This window comes from Nerophis lumbriciformis, linkage group LG18 (assembly GCF_033978685.3).
Source record: "Nerophis lumbriciformis linkage group LG18, RoL_Nlum_v2.1, whole genome shotgun sequence".
Taxonomy (NCBI): domain Eukaryota; kingdom Metazoa; phylum Chordata; class Actinopteri; order Syngnathiformes; family Syngnathidae; genus Nerophis; species Nerophis lumbriciformis.
Window position 1 is genome coordinate 33,036,354 of NC_084565.2, and position 18,457 is coordinate 33,054,810.

The following is an 18,457-nucleotide window of genomic DNA, read 5'->3' on the forward strand; positions in this document are numbered from 1 at the left end:
TCAGTAGAAGGGGACATTCTCAGCTGCTATAACGTCATCGGAGCTGGATGGAAGATACCGTATTTTTCAGACTATAAGTCGCAGTTTTTTTCATAGTTTGGCCGGGGGTGTGACTTATACTCAAGAGCGACTTATGTGTGAAATTATTAACACATTACCGTAAAATATCAAATAATATTATTTAGCTCATTCACGTAAGAGACTAGACGTATAAGATTTCATGGGATTTAGCGATTAGGAGTGACAGATTGTTTGGTAAACGTATAGCATGTTCTATATGTTATAGTTATTTGAATGACTCTTACCATAATATGTTACGTTAACATACCAGGCACGTTCTCAGTTGGTTATTTATGCCTCATATAACGTACACTTATTCAGCCTGTTGTTCACTATTCTTTATTTATTTTAAATTGCCTTTCAAATGTCTATTCTTGGTGTTGGGTTTTATCAAATAAATTTCCCCCAAAAATGTGACTTATACTCCAGTGCGACCTATATATGTTTTTTTCCTTCTTTATTATGCATTTTCAGCAGGTGTGACTTATACTCCGGTGCGACTTATACTCCGAAAAATACGGTAGTTCTTTCCGAGGAGGAGGGCGGCATGACTCAGCAGTTACCACTCTAGTTCTACAGGGTACTTCCCAGTCAAACACGCGGTGCAGTGACCCACTCTTTCACCTGACTTTTCATTAGTAGAGTTGATCATCTTGTCACCCTGCAAGGAGGCCACACCTTTCTGGACCGCCGACACCAGACCCTCCACGGTCAGATACTGCACGCTGTTAGCACCTGAACAACACACAGCTTTGTTAGTTCATGGTAAAACAAAACGGTCTGTATTTATATAGCGCTTTACTATACCTGGAATGATACACAAGGCACTTTACCTTATACATCACATTCATAAGGCACATTTACATCGGGCATAGCACTTACCAATGTATCCAGCAATGTCCTGGAACTCTGGCTTGTTGGCGATGAGCTCCTCTTTAGTGGGGATGTTGATGCCCATGTAACAAGGAAACTTAATAGGCGGCGAGGCCACTCTGATGTGAACCTGTGGAGGAGGAGATATTATCATAACAAAACAATAAACAGATGTTTATTGGGATAAGGTAAACATCTATTCAGTGTTTTAACATAAAAGTGTTTGATTGTGAGGCATTAAAAGCCACAAAATGCAACGAGTCCATCAGACCTGCAAACGCTGGCTGAGTAACAACAATATGAACATACACAAGGGTTAAGTAATATATTTTCTACATTTAAAACATTACCTTGTGGTCTACATAACATGTAATAGTGGTTCTTTGGTCCAAATTTTGCATAGATTGTTTTAAAGATCCTCTTCAAGCAGCTTTCTGACAGTCTCTTTGTGCGCGGCCTTATTTACGTGCCAAAGCTCACAGAGTCTCCGCCCCGTTAGACATGATGTCCTTTTTAGCGTTTCCATACGAATTCTACTGACAGATTTAGTTCAAACTGTACGTTACTATGTAAAAGAAAAAGCAACAGCGGACGATGCGTGTGCATGTACGAGCCAGTCTGCCCAACAAAAAGAAGGTAGAGAGAAAGAAGAAACTTATTGACTGCAATTGAATAAAAATGGCAGACTCGCACAAAACTCTTTGGTTACACTACCATATATGGAGATATCATCAGTGACGTAAATAAGGCAAATCCCAAAAGGCTCGTTCGAAATAAGTTTGGAGAAGGCAAGATTGTTATATTTTTGTATCTCCGCCATGTCTTCATGTATGATTTCACATTTTCGGGACTTATGCAGGTTCCAAATACACAAAAACAGGTACAAATATATAAGAAAAGAAAGAGTTTTGGTCAAACTTGTACAAAGACAAGTCCTGACCTGTGACTGGGTTAAGTGTAGTTTGTTTTTTTTAACCATTATACATCACAAACTAAAGTTTCTATTTTCAACATGTTCAAAAAGGATTAGGAAGAAGCAGAGCTTATTTAAATTGTACCCCTTTTTCATTTCATAGTAATTGCTAACACTTTTTTTCACTTCCTGCTCTCAATTTATACACAAAGTACTCCATAAACAATACAATTCTTTAAAAAAGTAATAGAGTTGTATTTCATATCGTGAAAAGAATACATTTATTTCATTTTCAATAAGTTCAACATGTTTATCAATATTCTTCTTATTTATACTTTAACGATCTCAGTTTGAACAGTTTCTTAAACTGAATCATTTTTGTAACGTATTTTTCCGACTATAAGGCGCACTAAAAAACCTTTCATTTTCTCAAAACTTGACAGTGCGCCTAATGTACGGAATCATTTTGGTTGTGCTTACCAACCTTGAAGCTATTTTATTTGGTACTTGGTGAAATGATAAGTGTGACCGGTAGATGGCAGTCACACATAAGAGATACGTGTAGACTGCAATATGACTCAAGTAAACAACACCAAAATGTTATATGTTACATTGAAAATATAGAACTTTACACACAGCGCTCAAAAATCTATCAAAATGTTTTAGTACGACTTTGGTAAGCAATGAAGCCGCACCGCTTGATGGTTAGTACCTTGCTTCAACATACGAGTATTATTATGGTGTGTGTATAAGGTAAGACATTATCTGGCGTTTTGTTTCGCAATATTATGCAAAAGAAACTTTTCTTACCTTCTGGTACCTGCTGATCTGTATTTGGGATCTGCATAAGTCCTGAAAATTTGCGTGCATCCGTCTTTGTAGTCCGTACCGACCCCATAGTCGATAAGCTTCTTCTTTTTCCTCTATCTTCTTGTTATGGGACATGCATCCTCCACTGTTGCCATTTCTAATATAAAGTAGTGTGAAGTTCTTACTTATATCTGTCAGTAAACTCGCCATGAAAGCGCTAAAACATACCGGTGTAGTGAGTAAACATGATTCACCCAAGGAACTTTTGTTATTAGAGAGTTTCGGTCGGACGGTTCTTCACGGGACACATTTTTGGCATTATTGCACTAGTGAGCCACGGATGAGGAGATGCTGCTCCGTTATTGATTGAAGTAAAGTCTGAATGTCATTAAAACAGTTAGCTCCATCTTTTGACACTTCTTCCACTACCGTCCTTGCACGCTACACCGCTACAACAAAAGTGACGGAGAAAAGACGCTGTCGAAAGTGAGCCACTTAAATAAGACGGTCCACAAAACGGTGCATCCTGATGCGACTGTCAGAAAGCGGCTTGAAGATGACCTGTAAAACAAAATCTATGCAACATTTTGACCAAAGAACCACCATCACATGTTATGTAGACCACAAGGAAGTGTTTTAGAATGAGAAAAAAAAATCATAATATGACCCCTTTAATGCGCCTTATAATCAGAGGTGGGTAGAGTAGCCAGAAATTGTACTCAAGTAAGAGTACTGTTACTTTAGAGATGTATTACCGTACTCAAGTAAAAGTAAGGAGTAGTCACCCAAATATTTACTTGAGTAAAAGTAAAAAGTATGTTGTGAAAAAACTACTCAAGTACTGAGTAACTGATGAGTAACATACACACTCATATCATAGAAATATATATATATATATATATATATATACATATACATTGATATATACAGTATATCATTTATATGTATTTATTTTGCTGTTTTTGTTTACATGTTAAAGGTGTTTTAATGAATATACATGCATGTTTAACACATATAGATTCCTTTCTTTCATGAAGACTAGAATATAAGTTGGTGTATTACCTGATTCTGATGACTTGCATTGATTGTAATCAGACAGTAGTGATGATAACGTCCACGTTTTCAAATGGAGAAGAAAAGTTCCTCCTTTCTGTCTAATACCACATGAAAGTTTCCAGCTTCCATATTCGTTTTTATATACTTTACAAGAAATATATTGGCGTCAAACTCTGTAGCTTGCTAGCTTGTTTGCGCTGGCTTTCGGAGACTCTTGTTTTGAAAGCGCAGGCGCGATGGAGCGGCACTTTTATTGTGAAGACAGGAACTGTGCAGTCAGTCTTTAGGCTTTTGACAGGATGTACGGTTGAAATAAAAAAGTATCTTTTTTCCTTCACACTTTTGATTGATTGATTGGAACTTTTATTATTAGATTGTACAGTACACATTCCGTACAATTGACCACTAAATGGTTACACCCCAATAAGTTTTTCAACTTGTTTAAGTCAGGTCATGTGACCACCTGGCTCTGTTTGATTGGTCCAACGTCACCAGTGACTGCATCTGATTGGTGGAACGAAGTGAAACGTCACCAGTAAGGCAGGCATTTTGAAGGTCTGTCTGACAGACCAAAACAAACAAAGCGTGCATTAACAGATGGATAAAAATTAGTAGCGAGTAGCGAGCTGAATGTAGATAAAAGTAGCGTTCCTTCTCTATAAATATACTTAAGTAAAAGTAAAAGTATGTTGCATTAAAACTACTCTTAGAAGTACAATTTATCCCAAAAGTTACTCAAGTAGATGTAACGGAGTAAATGTAGCGCGTTACTACCCACCTCTGCTTATAATCTGGTGCGCCTTTTGTATGAAAAAAGACCTGAATAAACCGCTCTTTAGCAGTGCGCCCTATGGTCCGAAAAATAAGGTAAGTTTATTTAATTTTCAACAAGCTCAACATATTTATCAATATTCTTATTTGTGCTTTAACAGTCTCAGTTTGAACAGTTTCTTAATCATTTTAGTACATTGTTCAATTTCTTCAATTAATCCATTCCATAATTTAATTCCACATCCTGAAATACTAAAGGTTTTAAAGTGCTGTGCGTCCATGCAAATGCTTTTCTTCCTGTCACTCACACACCAGTGACCTGGACATGCAGATTTGCTGGACAAGTGTCTTACAAGTGTTTTGCTTTTAGAAAATTGGCAACCAAGTTGTGATGCTAATTTGACAACAATAGCTATCAATGAAGCATAGACGTCCAGCAGATAAGAAATAGACATGTATTCCTAAAAAGAGGGGTGGTCTCATCTTTAATTGTCTCTGGATGTGCTACGTTGTAATGAATAACGGTAATGATCTTTGACAGACCTCAGTGGCCCCGGCTTCCTTCAGTAGTTTGATGATGGGGGAGATGGTGTTTCCCCGGACGATGGAGTCGTCAACCAGCACCACTCGCTTGCCGGCAAAGTTGTCCGTCAGGGCGCCGAACTTCTTGGCCACTCCCAGCTGCCTCAGACGGGTGTTGGGCTGGATGAAGGTTCTCCCGACGTAGCGGTTCTTGCACAGGACCTCTATGTAAGGCAGGCCAGACTGAGAGAAGGGAGTTAGAACACATCAGGAAGTCGGGGGGGCGGGGATTTTTTTAGTTTTCAGACGGACCTGTTGGGCGTAACCCAGAGCGGCGGGGGTGGCCGACTCTGGCACGGTGCTGACCACGTCTGCGTCTGTGGGAGCCTCGATGGCCAGCTGTCGACCGCAGCGCTGTCGGACGGTGTACACCATCTGACCTGCAACACATTGCTTGGTTTTAAATGATGTCACGTCCCGCTCATTAAATATGGCTCTGTTGTCATCAGGTACTAGGCGCCATTTAGCCTCTCTCGAAGAAAAACGCCCGATGCTTACGTTGTGTTCGGCCGTGCGAACCGTTCAAATCGCAAAGAAGATACAAGTTTCTTCAGAGTTCCTCGAGAGGTAATCAAGAAGGGCGGAACAATGCAAGATTTTACAAAACGACGCACTCCAGTCCAAAGGAGCAGAGTCTAAGAATGCGCAAGTCACACTGAGGGTGGCCGTATAAACAACTTTAACACTGTTATAAATATGCGACACACTGTGAACCCACACCAAACAAGAATGACAAACACATTTCGGGAAAACATCCGCACCGTAACACAACATAAACACAATATAACAAATACCCAGAACCACTTGCAGCACTAACTCTTCCGGGACGCTACAATATACACCCCCCGCTACCTCCCAACCCCGCCCACCTCAACCTCCTCATGCTCTCTCAGGGAGAGCATGTCCCAAATTCCAAGCTTCTGTTTTGAGGCATGTTAAAAAAAATTACCGGTATGCACTTTGTGACTTCAATAATAAATATGGCAGTGCCATGTTGGCATTTTTTTCTATAACTCGAGTTGATTTATTTTGGAAAACCTTGTTACATTGTTTAATGCATCCAGCGGGGCATCACAACAAAATTAGGCATAATAATGTGTTAATTCCAAGACTGTATATATCGGTATCGGTTGATATCGGAATCGGTAATTAAGAATAGGACAATATCGAAATATCGGATATCGGCAGAAAAGCCATTATCGGACATCTCTATTTGAGATTTTTTGTATTTCTTGAACACATTTACTACGAGTGTTTCGAAAAGCACCAACTCGGTGAGTCTAAATAAAAGAAAGGAAATGATAGCGAAATCCAAAAGAGTTCAGTTTTTACCAAAAGCAGCAATCATAAATGAAACTTTCAGCACATACACAACGTTGACATTTATGGTTATATTTTGATAAAGACGGGGAAAACACACTCGTAAACAGCATGTGGCATAGCAACAAACATGTCCGCTTAGACACAGTTAAATCATGACCTTACTCGAGCAAAAACAATGCTTATTTATCCGGAAGACTCTTTATACCAATGTCCTTGACCCAGCGACACACAAAGAAGTGAAGTGAATTATATTTTTATAGCGCTTTTCTCTAGTGATTCAAAGCGCTTTTACACAGTGAAAGAAGTTGTAGACCTCCATGCTTTTCCAAGTTTCCATCTGCTTTGTCGTGCAGAATGGCGCCTGGAGCACAATAGTTCGATATGTCTGGGAACGTGGCCGACGGATAATCCTTCATCACTCGACAAACCTTTTTTTGATAAAGTGTAGGGATCTATTCCATTGCAGAGTTTAATTTTTGGCTCGTATCTGCTTTTTGCAGGAAGATAAGATCTACGCCCCCCCTGATTGACCACCACTGGTTTTCACTTCCGGGAAGAAATCACGTCACGGAATACAAGGAATAGGTCTGTTATCTGTGTTGTCACGGCCTGATGTTGACAGTCATGTACATGCTATAAGGGGTTCCCTAAATCAATCAATCAATGTTTATTTATATAGCCCTAAATCACAAGTGTCTCAAAGGGCTGCACAAGCCACAACGACATCCTTGGTTCAGATCCCACATCAGGTCAAGGAAAAACTCAACCTAGTGGGAGGACAATGAGAAACCTTGTTCTCATGTCTACAAGTTCAATGTAAACACACTGAACTTGTAAACATAATTGCCCTGAAAGAGAACTTTGACACCCATATTGTATATACACCCAGAGCTTTGTCATACAGCAGGCTTCTCTACACATCTTAAAATGCAGTCTGGGCCTCTGCCAACCGTCAGTCGTGCGAGCTGTTTTTCCGCAGCAAATTAACTAACCGAGCGTGATGTTGCTGTCCAAAAGTGTAATGTTAGCATTGTAGCTAACATAGCTATGCTAGTGCGGCTATCCTTAACATTACCTCGTTGCGATGTATGGCATCTATTACGTTGGACAAGTTGGGAGTTACAGTGCAAAAAAATGGCTCTGCTTCGAAACACAAACATAGCTCGTTAGCATTAAAGCTACAGACACAAAATGTCAGGCTTACCAGAACATGCCAGGAAAACATGTCTTTTTTTTATGCTGCCCTTTTTATTGCTGCAGCTGTTACATATACTGTAATGTTATACATGGTAATTGGTATTTGTTATATATTGTATATATATATTATATAAAAATATAATATCATTAATCAGTATATATTATATACTGTATATATAATATGTAAATATTACATGTTATATTTTATATTGCTACTATCGTACATTTAGTCTACTTTAAAACTTTTGTTTCCGCCCTCTTTGGTTAGAGTGTCAGCCCTGAGATCGGTAGGTTGTGAGTTCAAACCCTGGCCGAGTCATACCAAAGACTATAAAAATGGGACCCATTACCTCCCTGCTTGGCACTCAGCATCAAGAGTTGGAATTGGGGGTTAAAAGACCAAAAATTATTCCCCGGCACAGCCGCCGCTGCTGCCCACTGCTCCCCTCAAGGATCAAGGGTGATGGGTCTAATGCAGAGAATAATTTTGCCACACCTAGTGTGTGTGTGACAATCATTAGTACTTTAACTTACCGTAACTTAAACTTTTTTGTGCACTTGTGTGCATTATCCTTTCCATCCTTTGTAACTGAGCTACTGTGTGGAACAATTTCCCTTGTGGATCATTACATTTTGTCTAAAAGTCTAAGTGGAACACACACTTCCAAACACACCGAGGCTTATTGAAAACTGCTGAAAAATACTACATTGTGGCACCTTCAAAAATGGAGTCCGGTCTGGCGAAGTAAACATATTCAAATATGCAGAAGGCGGGAAAGTCCCCTTCGCGACGAGGGACCACGCTCAAAGACTTGACTCCGTGTTGAGATATCTGGACGATCTCTCCTGGGAGGACCTCCCTGTAATACCTGACGAGAGGCGAGAACGTGGTCAGCCTCACTTCATTTCAGGTCAATAGTATAAAATACAGTACAGCAATAATAAAAACATACTTTGCACCGATGGACTGAAAGCTGCAGGACTCGGAGGACACGACCCAGCCCTCGGTGTCCGCTTCACCACCGCCTAAAAACAAGATAGCAAATCAAGCTAATCAGCAGCGGTGAGGTAAAAAAAAAAAGAAAAAAAAAAAAGAGAGACTACCTGACTTGTGCAGTTTGGAGACGGGGACGACGCGTCCAATGCAGAGGGGTCGATTGCCGTAGGGGTCCCGCACGGCGTAAATGACGTCTTTAAACATCATCAAGAGCGAGTAGGACGTCGGCGTCTCAGTCATCAAATTCTTGATTCTACAAAAAAAAAAAAAAAAGACCATTTACGGGCTGTTAATGCGCTGGTGGAATAACTGTGGAGGACTAACCTGGCCACCCAGTTGGGGGCGTCCAGCTCCTCCGTGGGTGGGGTCAAGGCCAGCAGCTGGGTGATGAGCTCGCTGTCAGAGCTGGTGGACAGACCCACGCCGTGACGCATGACCTGCACATAAACCACCCGTCATGTCCACTCCCGTTACCATCCATCCATCTTCTTCCGCTTATCAGAGGTCGGGTCGCGGGGGCAGCAGCCTAAGCAGGGAAGCCCAGACTTCCCTCTCCCCAGCCACTTCGTCCAGCTCCTCCCGGGGGATCCCAAGGCATTACCAGGCCAGCCGGGAGAGATAGTCTTCCCAACGTGTCCTGGGTCTTCCCCGTGGCCTCCTACCGGTCGGACGTGCCCGAAACATCTCCCTAGGGTGGCGTTCGGGTGGCATCCTGACCAGATGCCCGAACCACCTCATCTGGCTCCTCCTTGTACCCGTGATCTTGTCCTTTCGGTCATAACCCAAAGCTCATGACCATAGGTGAGGATGGGAACGTAGATCGACCGGTAAATTGAGAGCTTTGCCTTCCGGCTCAGCTCCTTCTTGTTGCCATTACCATGGCAACAATAATAAACCCCTTTTCAACCAGCAGCGTTTCTGCTAGTTGCAGCCCGGTATTGCACTCTGCTCCAGTTGCTTTATTGCACCATTAAATCCATTAATTCTACACAGTAAACTGATCTATTATTAGAGTTTGCCCGCACTTTCTTCCATTACCCTTTCTTCCTCTAAATCACCAGGATTGTGTACAAAGAACATAAAACTTAATCAAGGGATAGGACATGGGCCAATAACTTTTGGTACAGATCAGGAAAAAGGTGCACTGGTTTGGACTTTTCGCCCCAATATTTAACAGATTTTTAACAGAATGCTGTAGCTTAACCCATATTCTCATAATGCTACACATTTGAAATAGAATATGCATTTATTTAGTAGGGATGTGTCGATCGATTGGCCACCCATCAGTATCGGCCAATTATGTGAAAATCTATGTTATTGCAATGCTAAGGAATACTTTTCAATGCCGATCACCTCTGGTTGACACTGTATTTATCTTTAGTCCCCAGGCTGACAAGCGGCTAGCAGCTATTTCTGTATGCCCATCAGGGATGTAAGGATATGAATATTTTATATCAGTTATTGTGAGCAAATTTATTAAATTATTATTATCGCGGTATTGTTGAATGTGCTCAAAAAGTACTTATTCACACACTGAAATCTTTCAACCAAGTTGGATTTAAAAAAAATTATAACAGAAACATTAAATATTGTTCTGGTTTTTAAGAACCATTTTTATTTGTGTGTTTGAATATGTTTATCTTCTTCCATTTTAATTTTTTAAAGTTTTTACACATTTTTATTGATAAAATTTTATTGATAGAGGCTAATTGAGTGTTCACTTGTCTCTATTTATGTGACCTCATGTGAGTTCACTTCCTGTTTTAGACACCTCCGTCTGTGTTAACAAAGTTGTTAAAAAGAAAAATCATTGATTGATAATTCTGTACCGAGAGCACATCCTGGAGGTTCGATGTCCAAAACTGAATATCTTAGTTAATCAGACACCAAGGTTTGTATTGGAGTATGTGGTTTCTTAATTGGGAAAGACGTTAATGTTTCTTGTGTTATTATTTAAGCTCGCACTAGTCAATTTTTGATATTACCAAAGTGTGGCACTGGTTATCAATCATCACGGTTTTCCAATCATTTTAATATAAAATGATAAAACATACATATGGTTATCATTAACAGTTTATCATTACATCCCTAATCTCCATAAAAAGTGTGGATTTTCTGCCCTAAGATAATAATCACATCCATTACGGCAAATAAACTGCATTTCTTGGTATGGTCATCAAGTATGATTATTACTGGAGGATGAGACATGTTACACACCATAAGCAAGCCAGGAGCAGGCATGCTTAAACAACATGCCTTAAACAACACCAAGTAAAGAGAACTTAGTGTAGATGGAAGCACGTTACAGCAGAAAGAGTAAATTACTACAAGTCTAGAGAGAGGATAATGTAATAGCAACTGTGAGGGGGACAGATCGATCCATAAATTGGTAGTGTTGATATCAAAAGGTAAGTATCCGTAAATGATCGATACTCGTGATTACATTGATATTTTTGTTTTCTCAGAATTAAATGTGTGTTTTTGACAATGTTTACAAATTAAGGGAATAACAATTCCCTGTACACAAGGACTTTGAGGGCCAAATCCAAATGATTTAAATGAGTACACAATAACTAAATAAATGTAAAAACTACTATTGGCTTTGTTTTGATGAAAAAATTGTAATAAAATAGAATGATCAAATAGTTATATACTGTGTTGATACTGTTAAACTGTCAATAGCACTTACCATTACTAAATGAAAAAGTTTACACTTACTACCTGTGAGCTGTAACAGTATTGGTACTGGCCGATTCTACTCATGGATGATCGATATCAACAGCAATCTGTAAATTCCAAATACGAACATCCCTATTTACTAATTTTTGTACAAATTAATACAGTTTATATCATTAGCTTTATCGTGGTTTAACTCTTATCTTACTGACAGGATGCAGTGTGTCTCCAATAATAATGTGACCTCGGACTATGTTAAGGTAACGTGCGGAGTTCCTCAGGGTTCGGTTCTTGGCCCTGCACTCTTTAGTATTTACATGCTGCCGCTAGGCGACATCATACGCAAATACGGTGTTAGCTTTCATTGTTATGCTGATGACACCCAACTCTACATGCCCCTAAAGCTGACCAACACGCCGGATTGTAGTCAGCTGGAGGCGTGTCTTAATGAAATTAAACAATGGATGTCCGCTAACTTCTTGCAACTCAACGCCAAGAAAACGGAAATGCTGATTATCGGTCCTGCTAAACACCGACATTTATTTAATAATACCACCTTAACATTTGACAACCAAACAATTACACAAGGCGAATCAGTAAAGAATCTGGGTATTATCTTCGACCCAACTCTCTCGTTTGAATCACACATTAAGAGTGTTACTAAAACGGCCTTCTTTCATCTCCGTAATATCGCTACAATTCGTTCGATTTTATCCACTAGCGACGCTGAGATCATTATTCATGCGTTCGTTACGTCTCGTCTCGACTACTGTAACGTATTATTTTCGGGTCTCCCTATGGCTAGCATTAAAAGATTACAATTGGTACAAAATGCGACTGCTAGACTTTTGACAAGAACAAGAAAGTTTGATCATATTAGGCTTATACTGGCTCACCTGCACTGGCTTCCTGTGCACTTAAGATGTGACTTTAAGGTTTTACTACTTACGTATAAAATACAACACGGTCTAGCTCCTTCCTATCTTGTCGATTGTATTGTACCATATGTCCTGGCAAGAAATCTGCGTTCAAAGAACTCTGGCTTATTAGTGATTCCCAGAACCCAAAAAAAGTCTGCGGGCTATAGTACTATGGCATGCCCTCCCGGTAACAATTAGAGATGCTACCTCAGTAGAAGCATTTAAGTCCCATCTTAAAACTCATTTGTATACTCTAGCCTTTAAATAGACCCCCTTTTTAGACCAGTTGATCTGCCGTTTCTTTTCTTTTCTGCTCCCCTCTTCCTTGTGGAGGGGGGGGGGGCACAGGTCCGGTGGCCATGGATGAAGTGCTGGCTGTCCAGAGTCGGGACCTGTGCATCGGCTGGGAACATCTCTGCGCTGCTGACCCGTCTCCGCTCGGGATGGTGTCCTGCAGGCTCCACTATGGACTGGACTCTTACTATTATGTTGGATCCACTATGGACTGGACTCTCACAATATTATGTCAGACCCACTCGACATCCATTGCATTCGGTCTCCCCTACAGGGGGGGGGGGGGTGTTACCCACATATGCGGTCCTCTCCAAGGTTTCTCATAGTCATTCACATCGACGTCCCACTGGGGTGAGTTTTTCCTTGCCCTAATGTGGGCTTTGTACCGAGGATGTCGTCGTGGCTTGTGCAGCCCTTTGAGACACTTGTGATTTAGGGCTATATAAATAAACATTGATTGATTGATTGATTGACATTTACTTACCGTATTTTTCGGACTATAAGGCACACTTAAAATCCTTTCATTTTCTCAAAAATCTACAGAGCGCTTTATAACCCGGTGCACGTGATATGTACGGAATAATTCTGGTTGTACTTACTGACCTCGAAGCAATTTTATTTGGTACATGGTGTAATGATAAGTGTGACCAGTAGATGATAGTCACACATAAGAGAGTGTAGACTGCAATATGACATCAGTAAACAACACCAAAACTTTAAATGTTTCATTGAAAATAAAGAACATTACGAAAGGCGCTCAAAAATCTGTCAAACTGTTTTAGTATGACTTTGAAGCCGCACCGCTTGATGGATTGTCGGCCCATTACGGCTACCGTAGTCAGAGATACAAGTATTACTATGGTGTGTGTAGAAGGACCGCAAAATGGCACCCATTAGCAGACATATTATCTGGCGTTTTCTTTCACAATATTACGCAAAACCAACTTTTCATACCTTCTGGTACCCGCTGATGTTTGAGATCTGCATAAGTCTTGAAAATGTGCGCACGTCCGCCAATGTAGTCCGTGCCAACACCGTAGTCAATAAGCTTCTTCTTTTTCACTATCTTCTTGTTATGGGACATTCATCCTCTGCTGTTGCCATTTCTAATATAAAGTAGCGTAAAGTTCTAAATTATATCTCGCTTTGGAAGCGCTAAAAACTACCAGTGTAGTGAGTTTACATTATTCATCCACGGAACCTTAGCTATTAGAGAGTTCTGGTCGGACGTTTTTTCACGGGACACATTTCCGGCGTTGTTGCACTAGTGAGCTACGGCTGAGGAGATGCTGCTCCGTTGTTGATTTAAGTAAAGTCTGAATGCCATTAAAACAGTTAGCTCCATCTTTTGACACTTCTTCCACTCCCGTCCTTGCACGCTACACCGCTACAACAAAAATGACGGGGAAAAGACGCTGTCGAAGATGAGCACACGTAAATAAGACCGCCCACAAAACGGCGCATCCTGAAGCGACTGTCAGAAAGCGACTTGAAGATGGTCTGTAAAACAAAATCTATGCAACATTTTGACCAAAGAACCACCATCACATCTAATGTAGACCACAAGGAAGTGTTTTAGAATGAGAAAAAAATCATAATATGACCCCTTTAATGCGCTTTATAATCCGATGCGCCTTTTGTGTGAAAAAAGACTTGAATAGACCCGCTCATTGGCAGTGCGCCCTATGGTCTAGAACAGGGGTGCTCACACTTTTTCTGCAGGCGAGCTACTTTTCAATTGATCAAGTCGTGGGGATCTACCTCATTCATATATATAATTTATATTTACTTATTTATGAAATATATGTTTTTGTTAACAAGTTAAAGGTGTTCAATGATAATGCAAGCATGTTTAACACATATAGTTAATACATTAAAGGTGTTTAATGATAATACAAGTATGTTTAATACATATAGTTAATATTGTTAACAAGTTAAAGGTGGTTAAAAATAATACAAGCATGTTTGACACAAATAGTTAATATTATTAACAACTTAAAGGTGGTTAAAGATAAAACAAGCATGTTTAACACATATAGTTAATATTGTTAACAACTTAAAGGTGGTTAAAGATAATACAAGCATGTTTAACACATATAGTTAATATTGTTAACAACTTAAAGGTGGTTAAAGATAATACAAGCATGTTTAACACATATAGTTAATATTGTTAACAACTTAAAGGTGGTTAAAGATAATACAAGCATGTTTAACACATATAGATTCCTTTCTTTCATGAAGACAAGAATATAAGTTGGTGTATTACCTGATTCTGATGACTTGCATTGATTGGAATCAGACAGTGGTGATGATAACGCCCGCATTTTCGAATGGAGGAGAAAGAAAGTCCTCCTTTCTGTCCAATACCACATGAAAGTGGTTGGTTTTTGGCATCTTATTTGTCCAGCTTCCGTACTCCTTTGTATACACTTTACAAGAAATACATTGTCGGCAAACTTCGTAGCTTGCGCACACCAGCTTTTTGAGACTCTTATTTTGGTAGCGCAGGCAGGATGAAGCAGAGCTTTTATTGTGCAACTGTGCAGTTGGTCTTTGGAGTTTTGACGACAGGTACGGCGCCAGAGTCTGTTGAAATAAAGTGTTTCTCGCCTTCCAGTCGGTAATTTTAATGAGCTGGCAGCAGCCAGCGTCATCTCAGAAGACCCTCGGGTGCCGTGAATGTCAATCAAGTGACAAAAGTGACGTCATAGTGAAGATTTATGATCGCTCATTTTTAGGACTATTTTCTTAATGCCTGGCTGGTGATCGACTGACACACCCTCCGAGATCGACCGGTAGATCGCGATCGACGTAATGAGCACCCCTGGTCTAGAAAATACGGTATCTGTTTTTATTATATATACTGTAAATACACTCAAGAGTATACAATAACCAAATTATTTTTAAATGACAAGTAATGCAAATATTTAAAAAATGTTCCCCTTTATAAAATTAAAAAATTATAAAAAAAATTCTCATGCCCCGACGGGTCCTGACCGACCTTCTTTCGCAGGCCGTGAGCATTAACCAGCTCTCCGTTATGCGCCACTGCGATCTTGCCGTGCAGCGTGTCCACCACAAAGGGCTGGCAGTTCTGCAGCTCCGACATGCCCGTGGTGGAGTAGCGAGTGTGGCAGATGCCCAGGTTGCCATAGCGCAGTTTCGAGAGAGCCTCGGCGGGGAAGGCCGAGCTCACCAAGCCCATACCCTGAGAAACACATAGTTAAGAGCGGGGGTGGGGTGCTGTGAGTGGGTTTTACTACTTTGAGTTTTATGTGGTGTGTTTGTGAGGTGTTACCTTGTGGGTCGTGTATGTTGGGGGACTGGCGCCATCACTTGTAACAATTCCGGCACTTTCTTGACCCCTGAAGAGACACAATTACACACATGCACATATTAAGACTACAAACGATAACAGACTATACCATTTTATTTAAATCATGTTGAAAATGTACAGCACAACTGACAACACATGATGTTAAACCAGTGGTTCTCAAACTTTTTTATAATCTATCCATCCATTTTCTACCGCTTGTCATATAATGATCAACATTAAAATACAGTGGCATAGTAGGCTTTAAAATATTCATTAAAAACAAGGCAGAGGTTTTATTTAATATGTTTGGCCACTGTAACATTACACAATTTGAACTTGGGTTGTCCTGTTACCAATATTTTGGTACCAAAATGTATTGTGATACTTTTCAAAATAAAGGGGATCAGAAAGAAATTTCATTGTTGGTTTAATCCATCCATCCATTTACTACCGCTTGTCCCGTTCGGGGTCGCGGGGGTGCTGGAGCCTATTTTAACGTAAAATCTTATGATGCATTAAACATACATTTCTTATCGGAACCAAAGAACAATTTTGCCATTGAATAAGAGAGTGAACATACTAGACAACTTCTCCTTTAGTAGTAAGTAAACAAAAGCTCCCAATTTGGCTGCTGACATATGCAGTAACATATTGTGTCATTTCTTATTTTATCAAAATTATGAGGGACAAGCTGTAGAAAATGGATTATTAATCCACTTGTTCATTTACAGTTAATATCAGTTTACGTTTCTGTTTTAACATGTTATTCATACACTTCAAGTGTAATAAACACTTACTACTTCTGTTGTTTGGATATCTTACATTAGTTTTGAGTGATACTACACATTTTGGTATCAATCCAATACTAAGTAGTTAGGATCCTGTATTGTTCATAACTAAAGTTCCTCTGTGTCCAGAAGTGTATGTCCTGAGTTTATACATGATAAAAATGACAAAAGATTTTGTGATAATACATTTTTTTTTAATGTAATCTTTGTAGTATCTACTATATACAGCTCTTGTACATTGTATCGTTACAGTCAATGCCTGTGGTATTTGTTTACATTCAGGAGCGCCTGTTTGCTGTTAGCGGTTCGCTATTGTATCCCAAAGTGTGTAGTAAAGCATGGTTAGCTATTCCTCGTCCTGCAGGGACGATACTTGTAAAAAACGTAGTTTATTTGTTGCCATGAAGGGGATGATTAGTGTTTTAGAAGAAGCTAAAACACTGTGGATTGACGTTAGCCGCTAGCTAGCTATGTTTTGAAGCAACTCTTGCAGAGCGGCGCTTCATCTTGCTTGGATTGTTGGTTTTTAAGCCAAAATGCGTCCATTCTCCATCTTTTGTCTCCACATGTACTCCATGCATGTGAGTTGGCTTAGGTCCCTTTTTTCCAGGTACACTAGTAAAAAAAACTCACAACAATGTCTGATTGAATGCTAAAATTGTTATGACCAACCACCTCAAAAAACGGCATGGATTTTTTTTTTTTTTACTGAATGAGACACCCAGAATGTACATGAAAATAAAGAGTGTGGGATTTACAGTTTTAACTATGAATGATAAAACCCTGAATATTAAAAAGATATGAACGTCGCTCCTCTAATACTTCTCAGACAGTCTCCTTGATCGACATCTTTCACAATCAAGCGAAATGCAACAAACACGGCGAAATATGAACATGATGGGTAAAAAACAACAACACTTTTCTGTAGAACTTTGTTGTAAAAATCTGCTTCCGCGGGTTATTGTTGAGCGTTTATTGTGATTTTAGAATTTTGTTGACATTGATTCAGTGTTTTCCATGGTTTTGTTGACATTTCCTTTTCTTTCTAGCTGAGAGGGATTATAATCGGAGGAAGGTTACATTTGAAATAGAAATTTTAACATTCAATTTATTTGTCTACAGATCCATATTTTCCATAGGTCATTAAGAAAATATCGATTTTGACCAATATAAAAAAAATTACAGTTTTCAGCCATACCGGCCAGCCCTAATTTGTCTAATCTCCCGTTAATAGATTTAACAATTTGAGAATTGTGGGAATAATGAAACTGGTCTATAATTTGTAAATTGATGTTTATCTCCAGTCTTGTAAATCGGTATTACTTCAGCTATTTTCCTTTTGTCTTGGAAATTTCCTGTTTGAAATGCTAAGTTACTTCAGCGGTTCTGATATCTCGTTGATGATCAAGTTTAATATATATTCGAATATATTCATCAGATGTTTTAAATTTACTTTTGCTTACAATAAGTAATGGCAAAGAGGAAAAAATGTATTATAACCATAGATTGAGGAAAGGAGCTAACTGCAACAAAGGAAAGTGTCTAAGTGTTTTAGAATGGAGGAGAATGATGTGTATTTGAAATATAAGTGCACTCTTGCTCCTTTCTCTGCAGGACTAAACATGAATGAACATTTGCAACAGTAGGATGTGTGCCAAGCCTTGGGGCAAAGCAAACAAGTTTGATAGCGAGGGAGTAAAAAGCTTTTTAAAAAAGTGGTGTGCTGAGAAGCTGCCACATAGACGAGGAGTCGTCTCACTGCAGTCTTTTCACCAAGCTGCTTCTCTGATTACACGCTCAACCCCGCCCCCTCTGCACACAGCTTAAGCCAGTGGTGAGGCTGCTTTTCCTGCATGGAGGCGTTGCTTTCGGGCTTAACCG

General features: G+C 39.7%; 1 protein-coding gene across 1 annotated transcript; it reads right to left on the reverse strand.

Annotated features, from left to right (window-relative positions):
- Window positions 1-619: 619 nt before the first annotated feature.
- On the reverse strand, window positions 620-18,431 carry ppat (phosphoribosyl pyrophosphate amidotransferase). Its single transcript, XM_061977414.1, has 11 exons — window positions 18,370-18,431; window positions 15,771-15,837; window positions 15,474-15,680; window positions 8,907-9,019; window positions 8,690-8,835; window positions 8,539-8,611; window positions 8,303-8,454; window positions 5,318-5,445; window positions 5,027-5,248; window positions 943-1,063; window positions 620-795 (listed from the first exon to the last, which is right to left on the reverse strand). The coding sequence occupies exons 1-11, from the start codon at window positions 18,429-18,431 to the stop codon at window positions 620-622; spliced, it is 1,467 nt and encodes a 488-aa protein (XP_061833398.1).
- Between the last annotated feature and the right edge of the window lie 26 nt (window positions 18,432-18,457).

Bases quoted from the DNA above. Each gene is read 5' to 3' on its own strand.
- ppat (XM_061977414.1), bottom strand. From the start codon at position 18,431: ATGCAGGAAAAGCAGCCTCACCACTGGCTTAAGCTGTGTGCAGAGGGG. The intron at 9,020-15,473 runs GTCGGTCAGGAC...GTTTATGTGCAG, and splicing joins CTCACGGCCTGCGAAAGAAG to GTCATGCGTCACGGCGTGGG. The intron at 8,836-8,906 runs GTTAGTCCTCCA...TTTTTTTTGTAG, and splicing joins GCCCCCAACTGGGTGGCCAG to AATCAAGAATTTGATGACTG.